At 44.0% G+C, this 18,414-nt stretch overlaps 1 protein-coding gene across 1 annotated transcript in view; it reads right to left on the bottom strand.

Moving 5' to 3' along the window:
• The window catches only part of ascc3 (activating signal cointegrator 1 complex subunit 3), a 138,889-nt gene that overhangs the window by 7,966 nt on the left and 112,509 nt on the right, over positions 1-18,414 (bottom strand). The window contains exons 36-38 of the mRNA XM_084174465.1: positions 3,625-3,736; positions 3,185-3,319; positions 419-643 (exon numbers count right to left, since the gene is read on the bottom strand). Coding sequence (XP_084030591.1) covers positions 419-643; positions 3,185-3,319; positions 3,625-3,736 — 472 coding nt within the window. The remainder of the gene's footprint in view (positions 1-418; positions 644-3,184; positions 3,320-3,624; positions 3,737-18,414) is intronic.

The following is an 18,414-nucleotide window of genomic DNA, read 5'->3' as shown; positions in this document are numbered from 1 at the left end:
AATCCAAAGCCTATTCGTTCAATCCAAAGTAAAGAATATTCAAGAACGCATGGGAATGCCCGTGTGCACTGTCCACCACTTTGTGTAGCCAGTTAGCGATGCCGAATCAGTCATTTCTAAAGGCTATCCCATAAAACTTTCCAAATTAAACATAAACTGCAAAATAGGCAAAAGTACTGAGTACTGGTGCTCTGACTGACACATGGAAATGTGCTCAGGGTCTGAATCCCAGGGCTGAGAGAGGATCCATTCTGGGATGTATGAAAGCAAAGCTGTTCTTTTTGATGGGAACAAAAGCACAAGAAAACAGAGGAAGTATTTCAGAGGTGCACTGTTCAGAAAGGGGCAGGGCGGTGGATGAACCCAGAGGGATGTAGTGTTTGGTACTGTACATAAACCTACACAGCCAGCCACTAACCTGACAGATGCGTATGGCGTTGTCCAGCACGGTCTTGGTGTCGGTGCCGTAGTCGGAGCAGGGCAGCTGGGCGCGGCTGAAATGGGCCTGCAGCAGCAGGTGTGTCTTGGTGTGGGCGCTGTCGTAGCTGTGGGGGTTGACCTGCAGGGGGAGACGCTGAGCCAGCTCACTGTTCAGCTGGTCCTCGTTGTGCCTGACGGGCAGCTCCCCGTACTCCTCAGCATCCTGAAGAAGAGAGTGAGGAAGGGAAGGGGGAGAGGGAGGGAAGGAGGGAAGGAGGGAGGGAGGGAGGGAGGGAGGGAAGGGAAGGAGGGAGGGGAGTGGGGTGAGGGGAGGGGAGGGGAGTGGGGTGAGGGGAGGGGAGGGGAGGTAGGGAGGGAGGGAGGGAAGGAGGGGGAGAGGGAGGGAAGGAGGGAGGGGAGGGGGGTGGGGTGAGGGGAGGGGAGGGGAGGGGAGGGGGATATAGAGAGAAAGAGAGATAGGAGAGATGGAAGGAGAGAGATCAAAGTCAGCGAGGAGGAAGTCAGTTCCCTGCTGTGGTTCTGTGGTTAAATCCTTTGTTTCAGTCATCTCTGTTAAAACAGCTGCATCAGGATCACTGGCTCCCCTCACCCAAGAGAGCAGTTCCCCAAAAATATATTTAAGAGCAAAACCTCTCAGCGAATGAAGAAACCTTAAGTTATAACTGTCCACACCTGCTCATAAAATCCTACGAAAAGTCAGCAACTACACAGCAATTTTCCACAATGTAAAGTTTTATTTTTTAATACAATGTACAGTGGTGGTTCCCTTTCATATGGTTAGAGTGTGTGCTAAACTGTCTAAATGTCTACCCACATCTCTATTCCTCACTCCTCATAAGATATGTATAGGCTATATAAAACAATGATGCGCTATCAATCGGGCTGTGTTTAGTGCTGACGGTGTGTTCTGTGTGGAGGCTTGTTTGTGGGGTTTCAGGGGAGACAGAGATGCATGGACACGCATGGCTCTTTTTCTGTGTTTCTCTAATTCACTGCAGTACGTTACGTTTCGCTAACGTACTTCCATCAACAGAGGACCAGCGGAGACATTTATCATTGGGCCTACCCTGCTCTGGACTGTTAAGGTTCCATCCGTCACCAGAGAGATGCAGTGTTAGAAAAGAGGGGGATTGAGGAACAGAGGGAATGATGAGGGGAAAAAAGGGGAATAAAATGATTGATATGGCAGTGGTTTAGTGTCTGCATGCAGATGTGCAGGAGATAAAGACAATATATCTTTATACAGAGATCCTCATAACACACTAACTGCTAACTCCCCTACTCACTCACTCCATCCAGCAATCCATCCCTGCCTCCCTCCCTACATCCATCTCTCCCACAGACTTTCTCTTTAGTGACATTTACAGACAGGGAGGGATGGAATTCGGGAGGGAAAGGTTGGAAAGAGCAGGAGAGAAAGAGCAACATACTTTTTTCACATACTCTGTCAGTGTGTGTGTGTGGTGAACGTAGTAGGTCACTTGTGAACTTTAAGAAGAGGAAATAGTAGAGCTTCAGGTCCTTTGTGTTCAACAGGGGGGAGGGGTCTGGCTGGGGGGGGAGTGGACAAGGGACGGTGGCGGGGAGGGATCTTGCTAGGGGGAGTGGACAAGGGACGGGGGGGTGTAGGGGCTGGCTGGGGGCATTGTAGGTGCAAAAGAGGGGAAGAACATTTCTCAATATTTTCTGCATTTTCAACACATTTCTTTCCCAACACTTCCTATCTAACCTTTGATCCTTCACCCTCCCCCTCGTCTAAATGTCTGGGTGAGACCCATCATGGGGGGGTGGAGGGGGCACGACGGGTTATCGGACACAGCTGTGATGTCGCCGGGTGACCCCCACGGAGGTGTGAAACCACTTTGTGTCCTAATGATCCCACCAATTAGCAGCAACCAATCAGCAGCCTCACTAGGAATAACAGACTAAAACTGGGAACAGAGGGAGAGGAGGAATAGGTACTCACTATTAACTGGGAAGAAGAGAGAAGAAAACCAGTGGAGGAGAACAAAGACATAGAGACCCAGGAGTGATGAGGGGAGTTAATGAGGCCCAGATAAAGAGGTGTTTATTTGACAGAACTGAGACCCTGACCTCATGGTCATCTAGCTATCCTCCTGTCCAGTAGTCTATCCCCCTCTCACTCAATGTGAACACAATGGGAGAAGTACATGTAGAACCACAGTAGTATGGTAAACAAATAGCGTCGGCCTGCACAATGCCTGATAGACTATTAGATTCAACTACACACTCCAACATTTCAAAAACGGAATGCAAATCAATGGCTGTAGTCCCACCGCTGATGATGGAGTACAGTCTAGTTCAGTCCAGTACAGTCTAGTATAGTCCAGTCCAGTCTAGTACAGTCTAGTCTAGTCCAGTCCAGTAGTCTAGTCCAGTAGTCTAGTCCAGTACAGTCTAGTCCAGTAGTCTAGTCCAGTCTAGTCCAGTAGTCTAGTCCAGTAGTCTAGTCCAGTACAGTCTAGTCCAGTACAGTCTAGTCCAGTAGTCTAGTCCAGTACAGTCTAGTCCAGTCCAGTACAGTCTAGTCCAGTAGTCTAGTCCAGTAGTCTAGTCCAGTAGTCTAGTCCAGTACAGTCTAGTCCAGTCCAGTACAGTCTAGTCCAGTAGTCTAGTCCAGTACAGTCCAGTCCAGTATATAGTGGAGGTGACAGATACCCTGATGAAGATAAGGCAATGTCATCATGTTCTGTGGTCATTACGAGCAGTCAGTCAGACATACCGTGAGGACAGAGAGGATGTCCTGGATGGGCAGCTCAGCCCTCAGCCTCTCCTTGAACATCCTGACTGTCTGGTGCTTCAGGTAGTAGTAGGAGGAGATACGACCGTACGTCAGGGGCTCAATTGTGCAATCATCCTGGAGGGAGGGAGACAGTAGGAGAGGAGACATAGGAGAGGAGAGGAAACAGGGAGGAAAAGAGGAGACAGGGAGGAAGACGGGAGGAGAAAGGACAGGAGGGAAGACATGGTCAACCGTACTGATTCATGTTAAATCTATCAACACAAACCACAATGGTTCCCTCGGTATGTACCTGTGTGCTTTATAACTTCACACTGCCTGATTACTACAGGCAAATACATTAAAATGAATACATGTGCACAGACATACAGGTCATACACACACAAACACAATTACACACACAAATGCACACACTCCCCTACCTCTCCTATCTCCATACAGTAGGAACACTCCAGGTCTCGGAGACTCCTCTCCACCAGGTTGGACAGGTACTTGTTAACGGTCTCGTGGCTGATGTCATCCAGGCTGTAGTAACTGGACAACACACACAACAACCAGGTTAGACCTACTGTACATGTAACAGAAACTTGGGGAGACAGATTATAACATTTAGGAAACAGACAAAAAGAAAGCAGCAGCTACGTTTATAAAAGATCCTAGGCTATTTAATAGAGGAAATTGAAACGTTATATCATTTTCATATCTAGTTGCCGACTATTACTCCCAAATCAAGTGACTTCTGATAGGTCCAAAACACCACATGAGCAAGGACAATCCTTTAAAAGTCCGTAAAAAGGAGTCCATGTTTAAGGTAACAGCTGACATTCATTCAATGCTTTTCTACCTCTCCCTGCACCCTAATAAACCATCTGTAGCCGCTGCAAAGTTATGCTAAAACAGATAAATACTATTGGACATGTTTAAGATGTGGCCACTGCCAGTAAAAACTCAGGGGTATTAAAGGAGTCTATGGGGAGTCTGTAATATATGTACGTTTTTACTGCTTATTGATTTACTCATAACCCTGCGCTGACCATAGTAACAACTCCAATGCTCCCCACACTAACACTGATACACTTCATCTATGCAGACATAACATATATCATCAGCACACACACACACACGTTAATGATAACACACACACACAGTATATTCTCTAGCTAGCACATGCAAATCAATACACAGAATAAATGGCACACATCGATCAAAAGCCACTGCATCATAAGCATCAATAATACCACAGAATAGGCCTGTTTGTTTTCTCTGGGGTTGTTGTAGGGGTAAAACTGGGGTAACAGATTAGAGGAGCCTTGCCCTTGGACCATGCCAGCCCACCGACTGGAACAAACAAAACACCCTCTTATCACAAAATGATTCCCAGATTTTGGGCCATACAGTATTTGCTGAGCTAAGACAACGCACAGCCAAAATGGCTTCCATGCGTGGCTCAGCGGCTCTAATGGGTAAGTGTTACCACATGAGACAAGGACATAAGTGCACACAACTATGTGCTTCATTAACTTCTAATGTCAAATAACATTTGAGTGTGTGTGTGTTTGGGTGTATGTGTGTATGTTTGGGTGTCTGTGTGTGTATGTGTGTGCGTGTTTGGGTGTATGTGTGTGCGTGTTTGGGTGTATGTGTGTGCGTGTTTGGGTGTATGTGTGTGCGTGTTTGGGTATGTGTGTGTGTGGGGAAAGTATTCAGACACCTTGACTTTTTCCACATTTTGTTACATTACAGCCTTATTCTAAAATATATTAAATTGTTTTGTTTTCCTCAATCTACACACAACACCCCATAATGACAAAGCAAAAACAGGTTTTTAGAAATGTTTCCTAATTTATTACAATTTAAAAAATAACATTTACATAAGTATTCAGACCCTTTACTAAGTACTTTCTTGAAGCACCTTTGGCAGCGATTACAGCATCAAGTCTTCTTGGGTATGACGCTACAAGCTTGGCACACCTGTATTTGGGGAGTTTCTCCCATTCTTCTCTGCAGATCCTCTCAAGCTCTGTCAGGTTGGATGGGGAGCGTTGCTGCACAGCAATTTTCAGGTCTCTCCAGAGATGTTTGATCGGGTTCAAGTCCGGGCTCTGGCTGTGCCACTCAAGGACATTCAGAGACTTGTACCGAAGCCACTCATGCGTTGTCTTGGCTGTGAGCTTAGGGTTGTTGTCCTGATGGAAGGTGAACCTTCGCCCCAGTCTGTGGTCCTCAGCGCTCTGGAGCAGGTTTTCTGTACTTTGCTCCGTTCATCTTTTCCTCGATCCTGACTAGTCTCCCAGTCCCTGCTGCTGAAAAACGTGACGCTTTGCATTCAGGCCAAAGAGTTCAATCTTGGTTTCATCAGACCAGAGAATCTTGTTTCTCATAGTCTGAGAGTCTTCACATGCCTTTTGGCAAACTCCAAGTGGGCTGTCATGTGCCTTTTACTGAGGAGTGGCTTCCACCTGGCCACTCTACCATAAAGGCCTGATTGGTGGAGTGCTGCAAAGATGGTTGTCCTTCTGGAAGGTTCTCCCATCTCCACAGAGGAACTCTAGAGCTCTGTCAGAGTGACCATCGGGTTCTTGGTCACCTCCCTGACCAAGGCCCTTCTCCCCCGATTGCTCAGTTTGGCCGGGCGGCCAGCTCTAGGAAGAGTCTTGGTGGTTCCAAACTTCTTCCATTTAAGAATGATGGAGGCCACTGTGTTCTTGGGGACCTTCATTGCTGCAGACATTTTTTGGTACCCTTCCCCAGATCTGTGCCTCGACACAATCCTGTCTCGGAGCTCTACGGACAATTACTTCGACGTCATGGCTTGGTTTTTGCTCCGACATGCACTGTCAACTTTGGGACATTATATAGACAGGTGTGTGCCTTTTTTACCACAGGTGGACTCCAATCAAGTTGTAGAAACATCTCAAGGATGATTAATGGAAACAGGATGAACCTGAGCTCAATTGCGAGTGTCATAGCAAAGGGTCCTAATACTAAAAACCTGTTTTCACTTTGTCATTATGAGGTATTGTGTGTAGATTGCTGAGGATTTCTATTTATTTAATCCATTTTAGAATAAGATTGTAACATAACAGAATGTGGAAAAAGTCAAGGGGTCTGAGTCCTTTCCGAAGGCACTGTATGTGTGAGTGTATGTATGTGTGTGTGTGTTTGGGTGTATAAAGCTTTAACGTTAGCGGTATGAAAGATGTTATATGATATAAGGTGGTTATACAGCATGCAGAGGAGTTCAAGCTATTATAGGTCATCTGCAGAGGAGAGGAAATTGAGAAATAATATGAGAGAGAATGAAACAGAGGGGGAGAGAGAGAGATAGAGATAGACGGAGAGAGAGATAGAGATAGACAGAGAGAGAGATAGAGCTAGACAGAGAGAGAGAGAGAGAGGGGAGAGAGAAGATGAGCTTGTGCAAGAGATGGAGGATGAATACCAATTGGTCAGTTAACAGGTAGAAGGATGCTTAATGAAGGTAATTTAACAGTTGCCTCCATATTGATCTATAATAATGTATGTGTGTATGTATGTAAACAAGGATCCACTCACTCTGACATAGCCAACTCCTCTCATTACATTACTCAGCATAACAATCCTCCCATGATTATCATTCACAATCATATGTTGTTCTGTTGAAAACCAGAGGCCATTGGAAAAGAACGCAGCATCGAAATGGAAACAGCAGTTGCAGAGCGGCAGCCATATTTAATGTGGGTTTAATGTTAAGTATGGATGTCATTGTTATCACTCCACATGTCAACACAGCCCAGCAGCCAATGCATTTATTACTGACCACATTTCACAGCTCTTTACTGGGGTGTGAGAGACTGTGTGTGTGTGAGAGAGAGAGCGTTATGGGCTGTCTGATTAAGTCATGTCCATTAACATCATCACCATTAGGGTACTGATGCTGCACAAATACATTTATAGTTTGTGTGTTTGTGTGTGTAGCAGTGCCGGATACAAGCCACCCCAGTCAATCATGTCTCCATGAGTAATGGCCGGTGACAAGGTGACCGTCTCCAGGGCTTGCAGGACAGATCTGATGGCCAATTGGCCATGTATAAAATACAGCTGTGACAATGTGCTGTTGGGTGGTACACATATCTAACCCATAAATCACCTGATATTACCGATACTAAGCCAACTTTATCAAAAAAATAAGACCGGCTGAAAGGATATGTAGAGCTTGAAGTATAACTGAATGGTGCTAAAAATGTACGTTAATCTTTAAACCAAAAGTGTGTTTTACCATTCAACTTACATAACACAATATGTGTGTGTGTGTGTGTGTACGTATATGTTGGGGCTGGGAGACCTGGGTCAGGCCTTAGTGGTAAATGTGGGCTGACAGCCGTGTAAATGCCAGCAGTCTGAGATTCTTCAAATAGCCAACCTTTGCCTTGATGACAGCTTTGCACACTCTTGGCATTCTCTCAACCAGCTTCATGAGGTAGTCACCTGGCATGCATTTCAATTAACAGCTGTGCCTTCTTAAAAGTTAATCTGTGGAATTCCTTTCCTTCTTAATGCGTTTGAGACAATCAGCTGTGTTGTGACAAGGTAGGGGTGGTTATACAGAAGATAGCCCTATTTGGTAAAAGACCAAGTCCATATTATGGCAAGAACAGCTCAAATAAGCAAAGAGAAACGACAGTCCATCATTACTTTTAAGACATGAAGGTCAGTCAATACGGAACAATTCAAGAACTTTGAAAGTTTCTTCAAGTGCAGTCGCAAAACCCATCAAGCCCTATGATGAAACTGGCTCTCATGAGGACCACCACAGGAATGGAAGACCCAGAGTTACCTCTGCAGCAGAGTTACCAGCCTCAGAAATTGCAGTCCAAATAAATGCTTCACAGAGTTCAAGTAACAGACACATCTCACCATCAACTGTTCAGAGGGGACTGTGTGAATCAGGCCTTCATGGTCGAATTGCTGCAAAGAAACCACTACTAAAGGACACCAATAATAATAAGAGACCTGCTTGGGCCAAGAAACACGAGCAATGGACATTAGACCGGTGGAAATGTGTCCTTTGGTCTGGAGTCCAAATTGGAGATTTTTGGTTCAAACCACCGTGTCTTTGTGAGACGCGTGTGGGTGAACGGATGATCTCCACATGTGTAGTTCCCACCGTAAAGCATGGAGGAGGAGGTGTTATGGTGTGGGGGTGCTTTGCTGGTCACACTCTGTGATTTATTTAGAATTCAAGGCACACTTAACCAGCATGGCTACCACAGCATTCTGCAGCGATACGCCATCCCATCTGGTTTGGGCTTAGTGGGACTATCATTTGTTTTTCAACAGGACAATGACCCAACACACCTCCAGGCTGTGTAAGGGCTATTTTACCAGCTGTCATCAAGGCAAAGGGTGGCTAATTATTTTGATTTGTTTAACACTTTTTTGGTTACTACATGATTCCATATGTGTTGTCATAGTTTTGATGTCTTCACTTTCATTCTACAATGTAAAACATAGTAAGAATAAAGAAAAACCCTTGAATGAGTAGGTGTGTCCAAACTTTTGACTGGTACTGTATGTGTGTGTGCTTCCCTGCATGTGTGTACATGTGTTGTTGCAGGGAGAAAAACAGAGTGTTGATGTGGCTGTAAATCATCTGTGTGCTCACTGAGGTTTGACACAAATAACTAATTTATGGTGGCTTTTAGGCTCTTAGTTATTCAGATAGACCAGAAGCACCCTGTATAGAATATCAACTATATTTAGCATCTTAGTGAACTGCTAATTGGTATACTTAAAGGACCCCTCCAGAGGAAGTTGGCGTCACTATTTCGACTTAATTCCTTTCCTAGTGTGGAAATGCTGGTTTAGTTCCACCCTCTGAACGCCGACGTATGGGTCCTTATAAATATTGATTAATCGGGTGTGCACATCTCCACCTTCCTCCGTGTGCACAGCCCATACGGTCTGTGGCACTCCGCGAATTGTAAACACACCAAAAAGCCAGGGTCAGGGTTGCTTTGCTAATTGCTAACTTACGGAGCACAGCACAGTTAGGTAGATAGGACAAGGCAGAGGACCATCCACTCTCCCCCTACCTCTTCTGCAAAGGAATTGAATGATCAAAGATGAATACAGAGTTTAGCGGTAATACTGGAGTTTTACCGGCGAAGCTAGAGGCTAGCTAACCTACATCCCGGATCAATAAAGCTAGCTAGCTAGGTAACTATTAGCAACTGTGGATAATTGTTTCCAATATTGTTTCGAGCATAAGAGTACCGGTAACTATGCTAGCTAGCTTCCCTTCATCAGTTTTTTTGATAACGTCATTATCTGAAGAGAAAATATTAGGTATTTAGCTAGCTACTGTCCTCGAAATCTGGCTAGCTAACTAAACAACAGTTGGAACGACCAAGCTGCAATGTTTACAAGTATGCCCACTAGCTGGCTACTAGATTACCAATATAACAGTTGGCCCTAAAGCTTTTTGTAGGGAGCGAAGGAAAGCAACTATGGCCTGTATCAGTGATGGACACTAGCTAGAATGTAGACCAATACTTTTATAACAATATAGCTAGCTACTAATACAATACTTATTGCACACTGTTTTGATGAGCCGGTTAGAAGAAGGCCATCACTTGGTCAAATTATAAACCATACTCCGTACCAAATGCATTGCCTACCAATTAACATCTGACACTGTATACATACATACCATGTAATTCTACTGTACTTTCCTTATTATTTATTATTTATTATCAAACCTCATACAGATATTACACTGTTGATGTGTATGGAGTGAAAAATTACTAGTTAGCTTGTATTCTCAGAACAAGAACACCAGTGTCAATATTACAATATTGCTGAGCAACAGAATGGGTCCATGTTTTCTACTTAACCTATCAAAGGGACGCAAAGGGAACTAATTTTGTGGAACGACCCAGTACACGTCAAATTCTGACCATTGGACATTGGTTGCAATGCTCTCGTCAAGTTAGTTTGTTACTTTGACATATGCACATGAAAGACATGGAGTCACTACATGACAGATAATGTATCATGTTTGCAGTCATTTAAATGCATGGTAGTGCTTATGGTATGCTTTTGGTATGTGTTAAGTCCAATAAAAATGCATTTTGACTAAATAAATTGTAGCGACGACAGCCTACTAGAAGACTTGGAGGCGTGGCTTGTTGGAGCCATGGCTTTGTCTTAGCACTTTTTGGCCTCCCATGAGACGGATTGTCATGCCCGTTAATGTGTTATGTTGTGTTCTGTGATTAAAGGTTAAGCTTGTACACTGCCAGTCTTAATAAGACTGATGTGTAAGAGGTGGTTACCATTTTCTTACAATATGATTTGGCCCCCAAAATGTTTTGCTGTACATTTTAATAAAAAAACATATTTCTTAAAAATACACTTAAATGCATGATGGAATTTACACTACATGACCAAAAGTATGTGGACACATGCTTGTCAAACATCTCATTCCAAAACCATGGGCATTAATATGGAGTTGGCATTCCAATTCATCCCAAAGGTGTTCGATGGGGTTCAAATCAAATGTTTTGTTTTATTTTTACATTTTAGTCATTTTTAGCAGATCCTCTTATCCAGAGCGATTTACAGGAGCAATTAGGGTTAAGTGCCTTGCTCAAGGGCACATAGACAGATTTTTCACCTAGTCGGCTCGGGGATTAGAACCAGTGACCATTCGGTTACTGGCACAACACTATTAACCACTAAGATACCATACACGTGTTTAGCAGATGTTATTGTGGGTGTAGCGAAATGCTTGTGAGGTCAGGGCTCTGTGCAGGCCAGTCAAGTTCTTCCACACCGATCTCGACAAACCATTTCTGTATGGACTTCGCTTTGTGCACGGGGGCATTGTCGTGCTGAAACAGGAAAGGGCCTTCCCCAAACTGTTACCACAAAGTTGGAAGCACAGAATCGTCTAGAATGTAATTGTATGCTGTAGCATTAAGATGTCCCTTCATTGGACATGAACCATGAAAAACAGCCCCAGACCATTATTACTCCTCCACCAAACTTTACAGTTGGCACTATGCATTGGGGCAGGTAGCATTCTCCTGGCATCCGCCAAACCCAGATTCGTCAGTCGGACTGCCAGATGGTGAAGCGTGATTCATCACTCCAGAGAACGCGTTTAATAATAATAATAATACTAATATGCCATTTAGCAGACGCTTTTATCCAAAGCGACTTACAGTCATGCATGCATACATTTTTTGTGTATGGGTGGTCCCGGGGATCGAACTCACTACCTTGGCGTTACAAGCGCCGTGCTCTACCAGCTGAGCTACAGAGGACCAACCCCCCTTTCCACTGCTCCAGAGTCCAATGGCGGCGAGCTTTACACCACTCCAGCCAACGCTTGGCATTGCGCATGGTGTTCTTAGGCTTGTGTGCGGATGCTCGGCCATGGAAACCCATTTCATGACGCTCCCGACGAACAGTTCTTGTGCTGACGTTGCTTCCAGAGGCAGTTTGGAACTCGGTAGTAAGTGTTGCAACCGAGGACAGACAATTCAGCTCTAGGCGGTCCCGTTCTGTGAGCTTGTGTGGCCTACCACTTCGCGGCTGAGCCGTTGTTGCTCCTAGACGTTTCCACTTCACAATAACATCCCTTAAAGTTGACCGGGGCAGCTCTAGCAGGGCAGACATTTGACAAACTGACTTGTTGGAAAGGTGGCATCTTATGACGGTGCCACGTTGAAAGTCACTGAGCTCTTCAGTATGGGCCATTCTACTGCCAGTGTTTATTTATGGAGATTGTATGGCTGTGTGCTTGATTTTATACACCTGTCAGCAACGGGTGTGGCTGAAATAGCCGTTTCCACTAATTTGAAGGCGTGTCCACATACTTTTGGCCAGTGTATTTTACAAAACATTTCGAAATTCATTTAAAATATTTACCAAATATATCAATAAATACCGAAAGTATTTTTTAAAATGTATTTCAGAATGTATATCTCAAATACATTTTCCGATGCATTTAACATACACTCAGTGGCTAGTTTATTAGGTACACCGATATTGTACCGGGTCGGACCCCCCTTTGCTTCCAGAACTACCCAAATTCTTCTGGACATGGATTCTACAATGTGTGGCGTTCAAACGTTGCTCAATTGGTATCAAGTAGGGTGGCAGAAATTCCTGGAACTTTCAATAAATTCCCTGGTTTTCTCGAAATCCCAGTTGGAGGATTTTGGATTTCCTGCTTATTCCCTCCTGATTCCAGGAATCCTCCAACTGGGATTTCTGGAAAACCAGGGAATTTATTGAAAGTTCCAGGAATTTTGCCACCCTAGTATCAAGGGACCAAATGTGTGCCAGGAAAACATTCCCCACACCATTACACCACCGCCAGCAGCCTGTACCGTTGACACCAGGCAGGATGGTGCCATGGACTCATGCTGCTTACACCAAATCCTGACTCTGCCATCAGCACGATGCAACAGGAACTGGGATTCGTCGGACCAGGCAATGTTTTTCCACTCAATTGTCCAGTGTTGGTGATCACGTGGGCACTTGAGCCACTTCTTCTTGTTTTTAGCTGATAGGAATGGAACCCGGTGTGGTCGTCTTCTGCAATAGCCCATCTGTGACAAGGACAGACGAGTTGTGCATTCCGAGATGCCGTTCTGCACACCGTTGTACTGTGTTTGCGCTGCTATTTGCCCGTTTGTTGCCCACCTGTTAGCTTGCACGATTCTTGTCATTCACCTTCAACCTTTCTCATCAATGAGCTGTTTTCACCCTCAGTACTGCAGCTGACAGGATGTTTTTTGTTTGTCACACTATTCTCTGTTATCCCTAGACACGGTTGTGCGTGAAAAGCCGGACATTTCTAAGATACTGGAACCGGCACACCTGGCATCAACAATCATACCTCGCTCAAAGTCACTTAGGTCACTCGTTTTGCCCATTCTAATGTTCAATCGAACAGTAACTGAATGCCTCCATGCCTGTCTGCCTGCTTTCCTGTATATAGCAAGCCACGGCCACGTGACTCACTGTCTGTTGGAGCGTACCATTTTCATTCCATTTTCTACATTTTACATTCATTTATATATACGTTTTAAATACTTTCCGTAATATTTGTTGGTCATTTTTTTCCGTGTGGGCAATCAACTAGACATCTGAGTAATGGAGTATGTGAACACCTTTGTTATGATTACAGTGAGTGAAAGCATGTAGAATATGTGGTAAAGAAACAAGAACTCACAGAACAGGTTTTCAGTAATGTGAAACGTCTTGAACATTGCAGATAGAAATGTAAGGAATAGAGATGACATGATTCCATATTCTACATGAAAGATAACCAATCTAGACTGTTCTACACTATACATTTCTACCCGAATGCTCTGCAATGTTACAGAGGTACCTGAACTTCTATACAGTACATGCGGGCCAAACCAGTGTCTGCCTCATGACGTTGAATGCGAGATAAGATTGTTTCACTATTTTCTGTCACAAACTCTTAGTTGGCATTCGTGGTTTCACGTTCTCTGGCGGGACACAGAGCAGTCTTACTGTAGATTTGGAGAAGAGCAGACATACTGTACAGGCCTATCGTTAGGGCCAGACTTCCCCAAGGTCTTATGAGAACAGACACAGGGCAGAGAGGGACACTGACAAAATGGCAAGCAGCATTTGTGGTAAGTCTTGTGATTACTTTTCTTTTACCATGCTAAAATGTAGTATTTAATTTTATTTAAAGTTCTGCAATACCATACTTAAATGTAACCATTGTCTTTTTCGCAGTCATTGATGTAGCACAGATTGCAATAAAGATTAGACTACCTTTTGACAGTACACTGATTACTGGCAAGCACCATTACATACCAATTGATTTGAGGTAGCCACCAATTTAGTTGAATTTCGTTCGTTTTTAAGTACCAGAATTAACCATTATTACCACATATTCTTAGTAAAATACAGGAAAATAATGACGCTGTCAGATGAGACAGCCTAATCAATTTTCACCTCAGATTGAGGGGAAATCGATAATCATGTGGGGAATTTGGTAATATCAATCGATGTGCAGGAATCCCTAGGCTAAGTGGATTTGAATCAAATCATGTATTAGGGCAATACTCACTTTTCTTCATATAACTTCTAGGGTTAAACTCTGCTGATCTTATTTTAGCATTGTACAAATCACTTTAATTCAAAACTCAGCTTGCACCTATAAGCATTGTGTAGCGCATATTTATTTTTTCTCGTTTTGAAACTATGCCAGCATTAGACATTACACAAACATGTAAACTAGCTACTAGCTTCGGATGCACAGGCTTCGCTCAGGTTGTTCGAAAACCTGGGGAAGTTGTCCGCAGGAAGATGCTAGCCCTGTGAGACCCCTGGTTGTAAAAAGAAAAAACAAAGAGGAAAAACAAGGAAATACCTCTCCTGAGGGGATTTTTCTTTTAAACGTAATTTCCTTCAGAGCCAATCAGATATGAGCATTAACAGCCTGCCCACAGAGCCCGCCCAATAGTCAAGTCAACGAAATTTGGAAGGATGGCCTCGAGAGACTGACTGTATTGGAGTCGATTTACATTAGTAGAATATGTATAATAAGATCTCTCTCTTCAACATTAGTTGCAACTTTTCTGTTTACACTATCCTTCCATTAGCCTTGGATGTAGTGTGGCCAAAGCCACATTCCTGCTTTGGGTGTGTGCAGCTATTAGCATACTGTAAATACCATAGTATATAGACAACCAAAATAAGGATAGCTATTCAAACAAACAATAGACCCATTTCCCGGCCCTGTCATGAAAATGTGCGTGCGCATGTGTGCATAAGAAAAATGTTTGTTTACATGGAAGTGGATACTTGCTTGTGCAAGTTAACAAACGTAATCAGATGATGTATTAGTAGCTGAGACATGTATGTTGTTGGTATAAAAATATTATACATCTAACTAAAACAGTCTCTTCATATTAAGCAAAAGGTCTACCCTAATTAAGGGAATTCTTGCAGGTAAATGTGGCGCCGGAGAGCCATTGTCTTTACACTGTACCACTCAGAGGGGGGTATGTGGTGTAGATGTGTCCCACACTATCTACGAAGGTGGCTTAGGAAAGAGAGATTTGAATCTAATCACACTAAAATGTGTGTCCTGGAACTTGAATGTTGTCAAACTAGTGTAGTGTAAAAAGGCCCTTCTGATTAGTTGACTGATTTCTTTGGTATGGGTGTGAGTGGCAAGTTTTTTTCTCTATCTCTTTCAGAGCTGAGGGCTGTGTTACTGGGTTCAAACCGGTCTGGTAAGAAATTTGTGGGGAACACCATTCTGGGAAAAGAGGCCTTGGATGCATCCAGAAGCACTGCCCCATGTGAGAAGGGAGAGGGCTATGTCTGCGGGAGGAAGGTAAATCTGGTGGACAGTCCAGGCTGGTGGAAGGAGTTTCATTTGTCTGATACAGCTGCACTTGTTAAAGATGGACTGCAGCACAGTGTGTCTCTATGCCCCCCTGGACCCCATGCTTTCATCCTTGTGGTTGAGGTGGACTTGCCATTCACTGATGCCTACAGAAGATCAGTGGAGGATCACGTCCAGCTCTTTGGCGAGAGAGTCTGGAGTTACACCATCATACTGTTCACATGGAAGGACTGTCTGGGAGACACAACCATTGAGCAGTTCATTGAGGGTGAAGGAGAGGCCCTCCAATGGCTTATAGAGAAATGTGGTAGGAGATATCATGTTTTCAGCAATGAGGACAGGGGTGATGGCACTCAGGTCACAGAGCTACTGCACAAGATAGACGTGATGGTGGCAGGAAATAGTGGCAGCCATTTTGAAATTGAGACCTCGCAATTTCAGAAAGTGGAGAAGGACAGAAGGGAAATGGAAGAGAGAGCTCAAGAGAGATTTCTTAGAGCTCAGAGGCAAAGAAAGATGCTGAAAGCCCTCAAAGGTTAGTCCAAGTGTATTGATGCCTGATCTCTTGGGTCTTATACTGCACATTTTATGTTCCACTTCAAATCAATTCCAAACCATACAGCATGACATAAATGAATACAATAAAATGTGTTATCACTAATACAGAAAACCATTTACTTATTTCTTCAGGAAATGCACAGATTCAGAGAGAAATCCAAATTCTACTGGTGGGGTGGATCTGGGCTGGAAAAAGCCATGTAGGAAACACCATCTTGAACAATGAAGCATTTATTGAAGAAAGCACTAAAGACTCCACAAGAAGAAGTGGTGAAGTGGCTGGCAGGCAGATCACCATGGTAGATACACCAGGCTGGTGGAAATACTTCCCAGCCCAGCTGACCCCAAACAAGGTAGAGGAAGAGATCCTGAAAGGTGTGCCTCTGTGCTCTCCAGCACCCCATGCCATCCTCCTGGTAGTTCCAGCAGATACATCATTCACAGAAGACCAAAAGCAGAACATACAAGAGAACATGGAACGGTTTGGAGAGAATGTCTGGAGACACACTATCGTGCTGTTCACCTACGGGGACTGGCTGTGTGGAGTACCCATTGAGCAGCACATTGAGAGTGAAGGGGAAGCCCTCCAGTGGCTTGTTGAGAAATGTGGGAACAGGTATCATGTCCTCAACAATAAGAACAGGAGTGATCGCACTCAGGTCACCGACTTGCTAGAGAAGATAGAGGAGATGGTGGCAGGAAACAGTTTGTTTTTACTCACCACAGATACTCAAAGCAACGTGGAGACTGCCCATGGAACCAAAACCAACCAAGAGCTCTATGGTAGAGAGATTGAGCTTGAAGAGTTGGGGCGAATAGTGAATCAGGAATGGGACAGTAAGAACATGGAGATGAGGGAGAGAGTCAGGAGGGTGTGGATGGCCATCCAGTCTGCTAAATCCAGGGACAGTGGAAATAACAGCATGGACATGCCTATGGAATGTAAGACGTACTTGTTGATGTCTTCTGTGTGTACTTAACTTATCTGTGTCTTAGAAATGTAATTTAATATCATTTTTCCTTCCAGTTAAAAAGCTGCCTGAGGCGCCCATCAGTAGGGACAAAAAGCAACACAAAGAAGAAAATGACAAGTCAATGAAGATGCATGGAGGGGAAATCAAAGGTCTCAAGAAAGATGTCTCATCGCCCTTACGTCGTCTGTCCAACCGTGAGTAATCAAATCAGGGATGTACAGAAATACCTCAAAAGCTGGAACTGAAAGAACTACAATTTAATTTCAACCAAAATTGCCAAATATTTTATTTGAGGTAGATGATTAATTGCCATAGTTTCTGATTCTTTCTTGACCAGGAAATTCTCAGTTGATTCAGAATTTAATAGAAGTTAGCTTACTCATTGGGCAAGCTTTCTGCAACAGCTCGATGGCAAACTTAGATTTTGAGGTGAAGTATCTATTTAACTTCCTAACATTGTTTTTCAGCAAGCACTGCTACCCTCACAGTACCCGGAGCTGTGGTTGGAATTCCAGTGAGTGGTCAGGTCAAAGACAAGTTAAAGGACATGCTTGAGAAGGAATGGCGCAGACGAGAAGCCGACATAATGTACAATATCCAGGTGACACTTCAGGACAAAAGATGTCATTCAGGTAACGTAAAGTTACTGTCAATTTACATTGTCTTAACTGTATGCTTGTAAGATGAACCAATAGAGACCAATAGATATACACTAACTGTACAAAACATTAGGAACACCTTCCAAATATTGAGTTGCACCCCCTTTTGGCCTCAGAACAGCCTCAATTCGTCAGGGTATGGACTCTACAAGGTGTCGAAAGCGTTCCACAGGGATGCTGGCCCATGTTGACTACAATGCTTCCTACAGTTGTGTCAAGTTGGCTGGATGTCCTTTGGGTGGTGGACCATTCTTGATACACACGGGAAACTGTTGAGCGTGAAAAACCCAACAACGATGCAGTTCTTGACACACTCAAACCAGTGCGCCTGGCACCTACTGCCATACCCCGTTCAAAAGTAGTTAAATATTTTGTCTTGCCCATTCACCCTCTGAATGGCACACATACACATCCCATGTCTCAATTGTCTCAAGGCTTAAAAATAATTATTTAACCTGTCTCCTAACCTTCATCTACACTGATAGAAGTGGATTTAACAAGCGACATCAATAAGGGATCATAACTTTCACCTGGATTCACCTGGTCAGTCTATGTCATGGAAAGAGCAGGTGTTCCTAATGTTTTGTAGACTCAGTGTATAGTAAACACACAGGCAGGCGTTGATGGGAT

This window comes from Coregonus lavaretus, assembly GCF_964263955.1.
Source record: "Coregonus lavaretus genome assembly, chromosome: 13".
Lineage (NCBI taxonomy): Eukaryota > Metazoa > Chordata > Actinopteri > Salmoniformes > Salmonidae > Coregonus > Coregonus lavaretus.
Note: the sequence above shows the minus strand (reverse complement) of the source record. Positions and strands in the feature narration are given on the sequence as shown.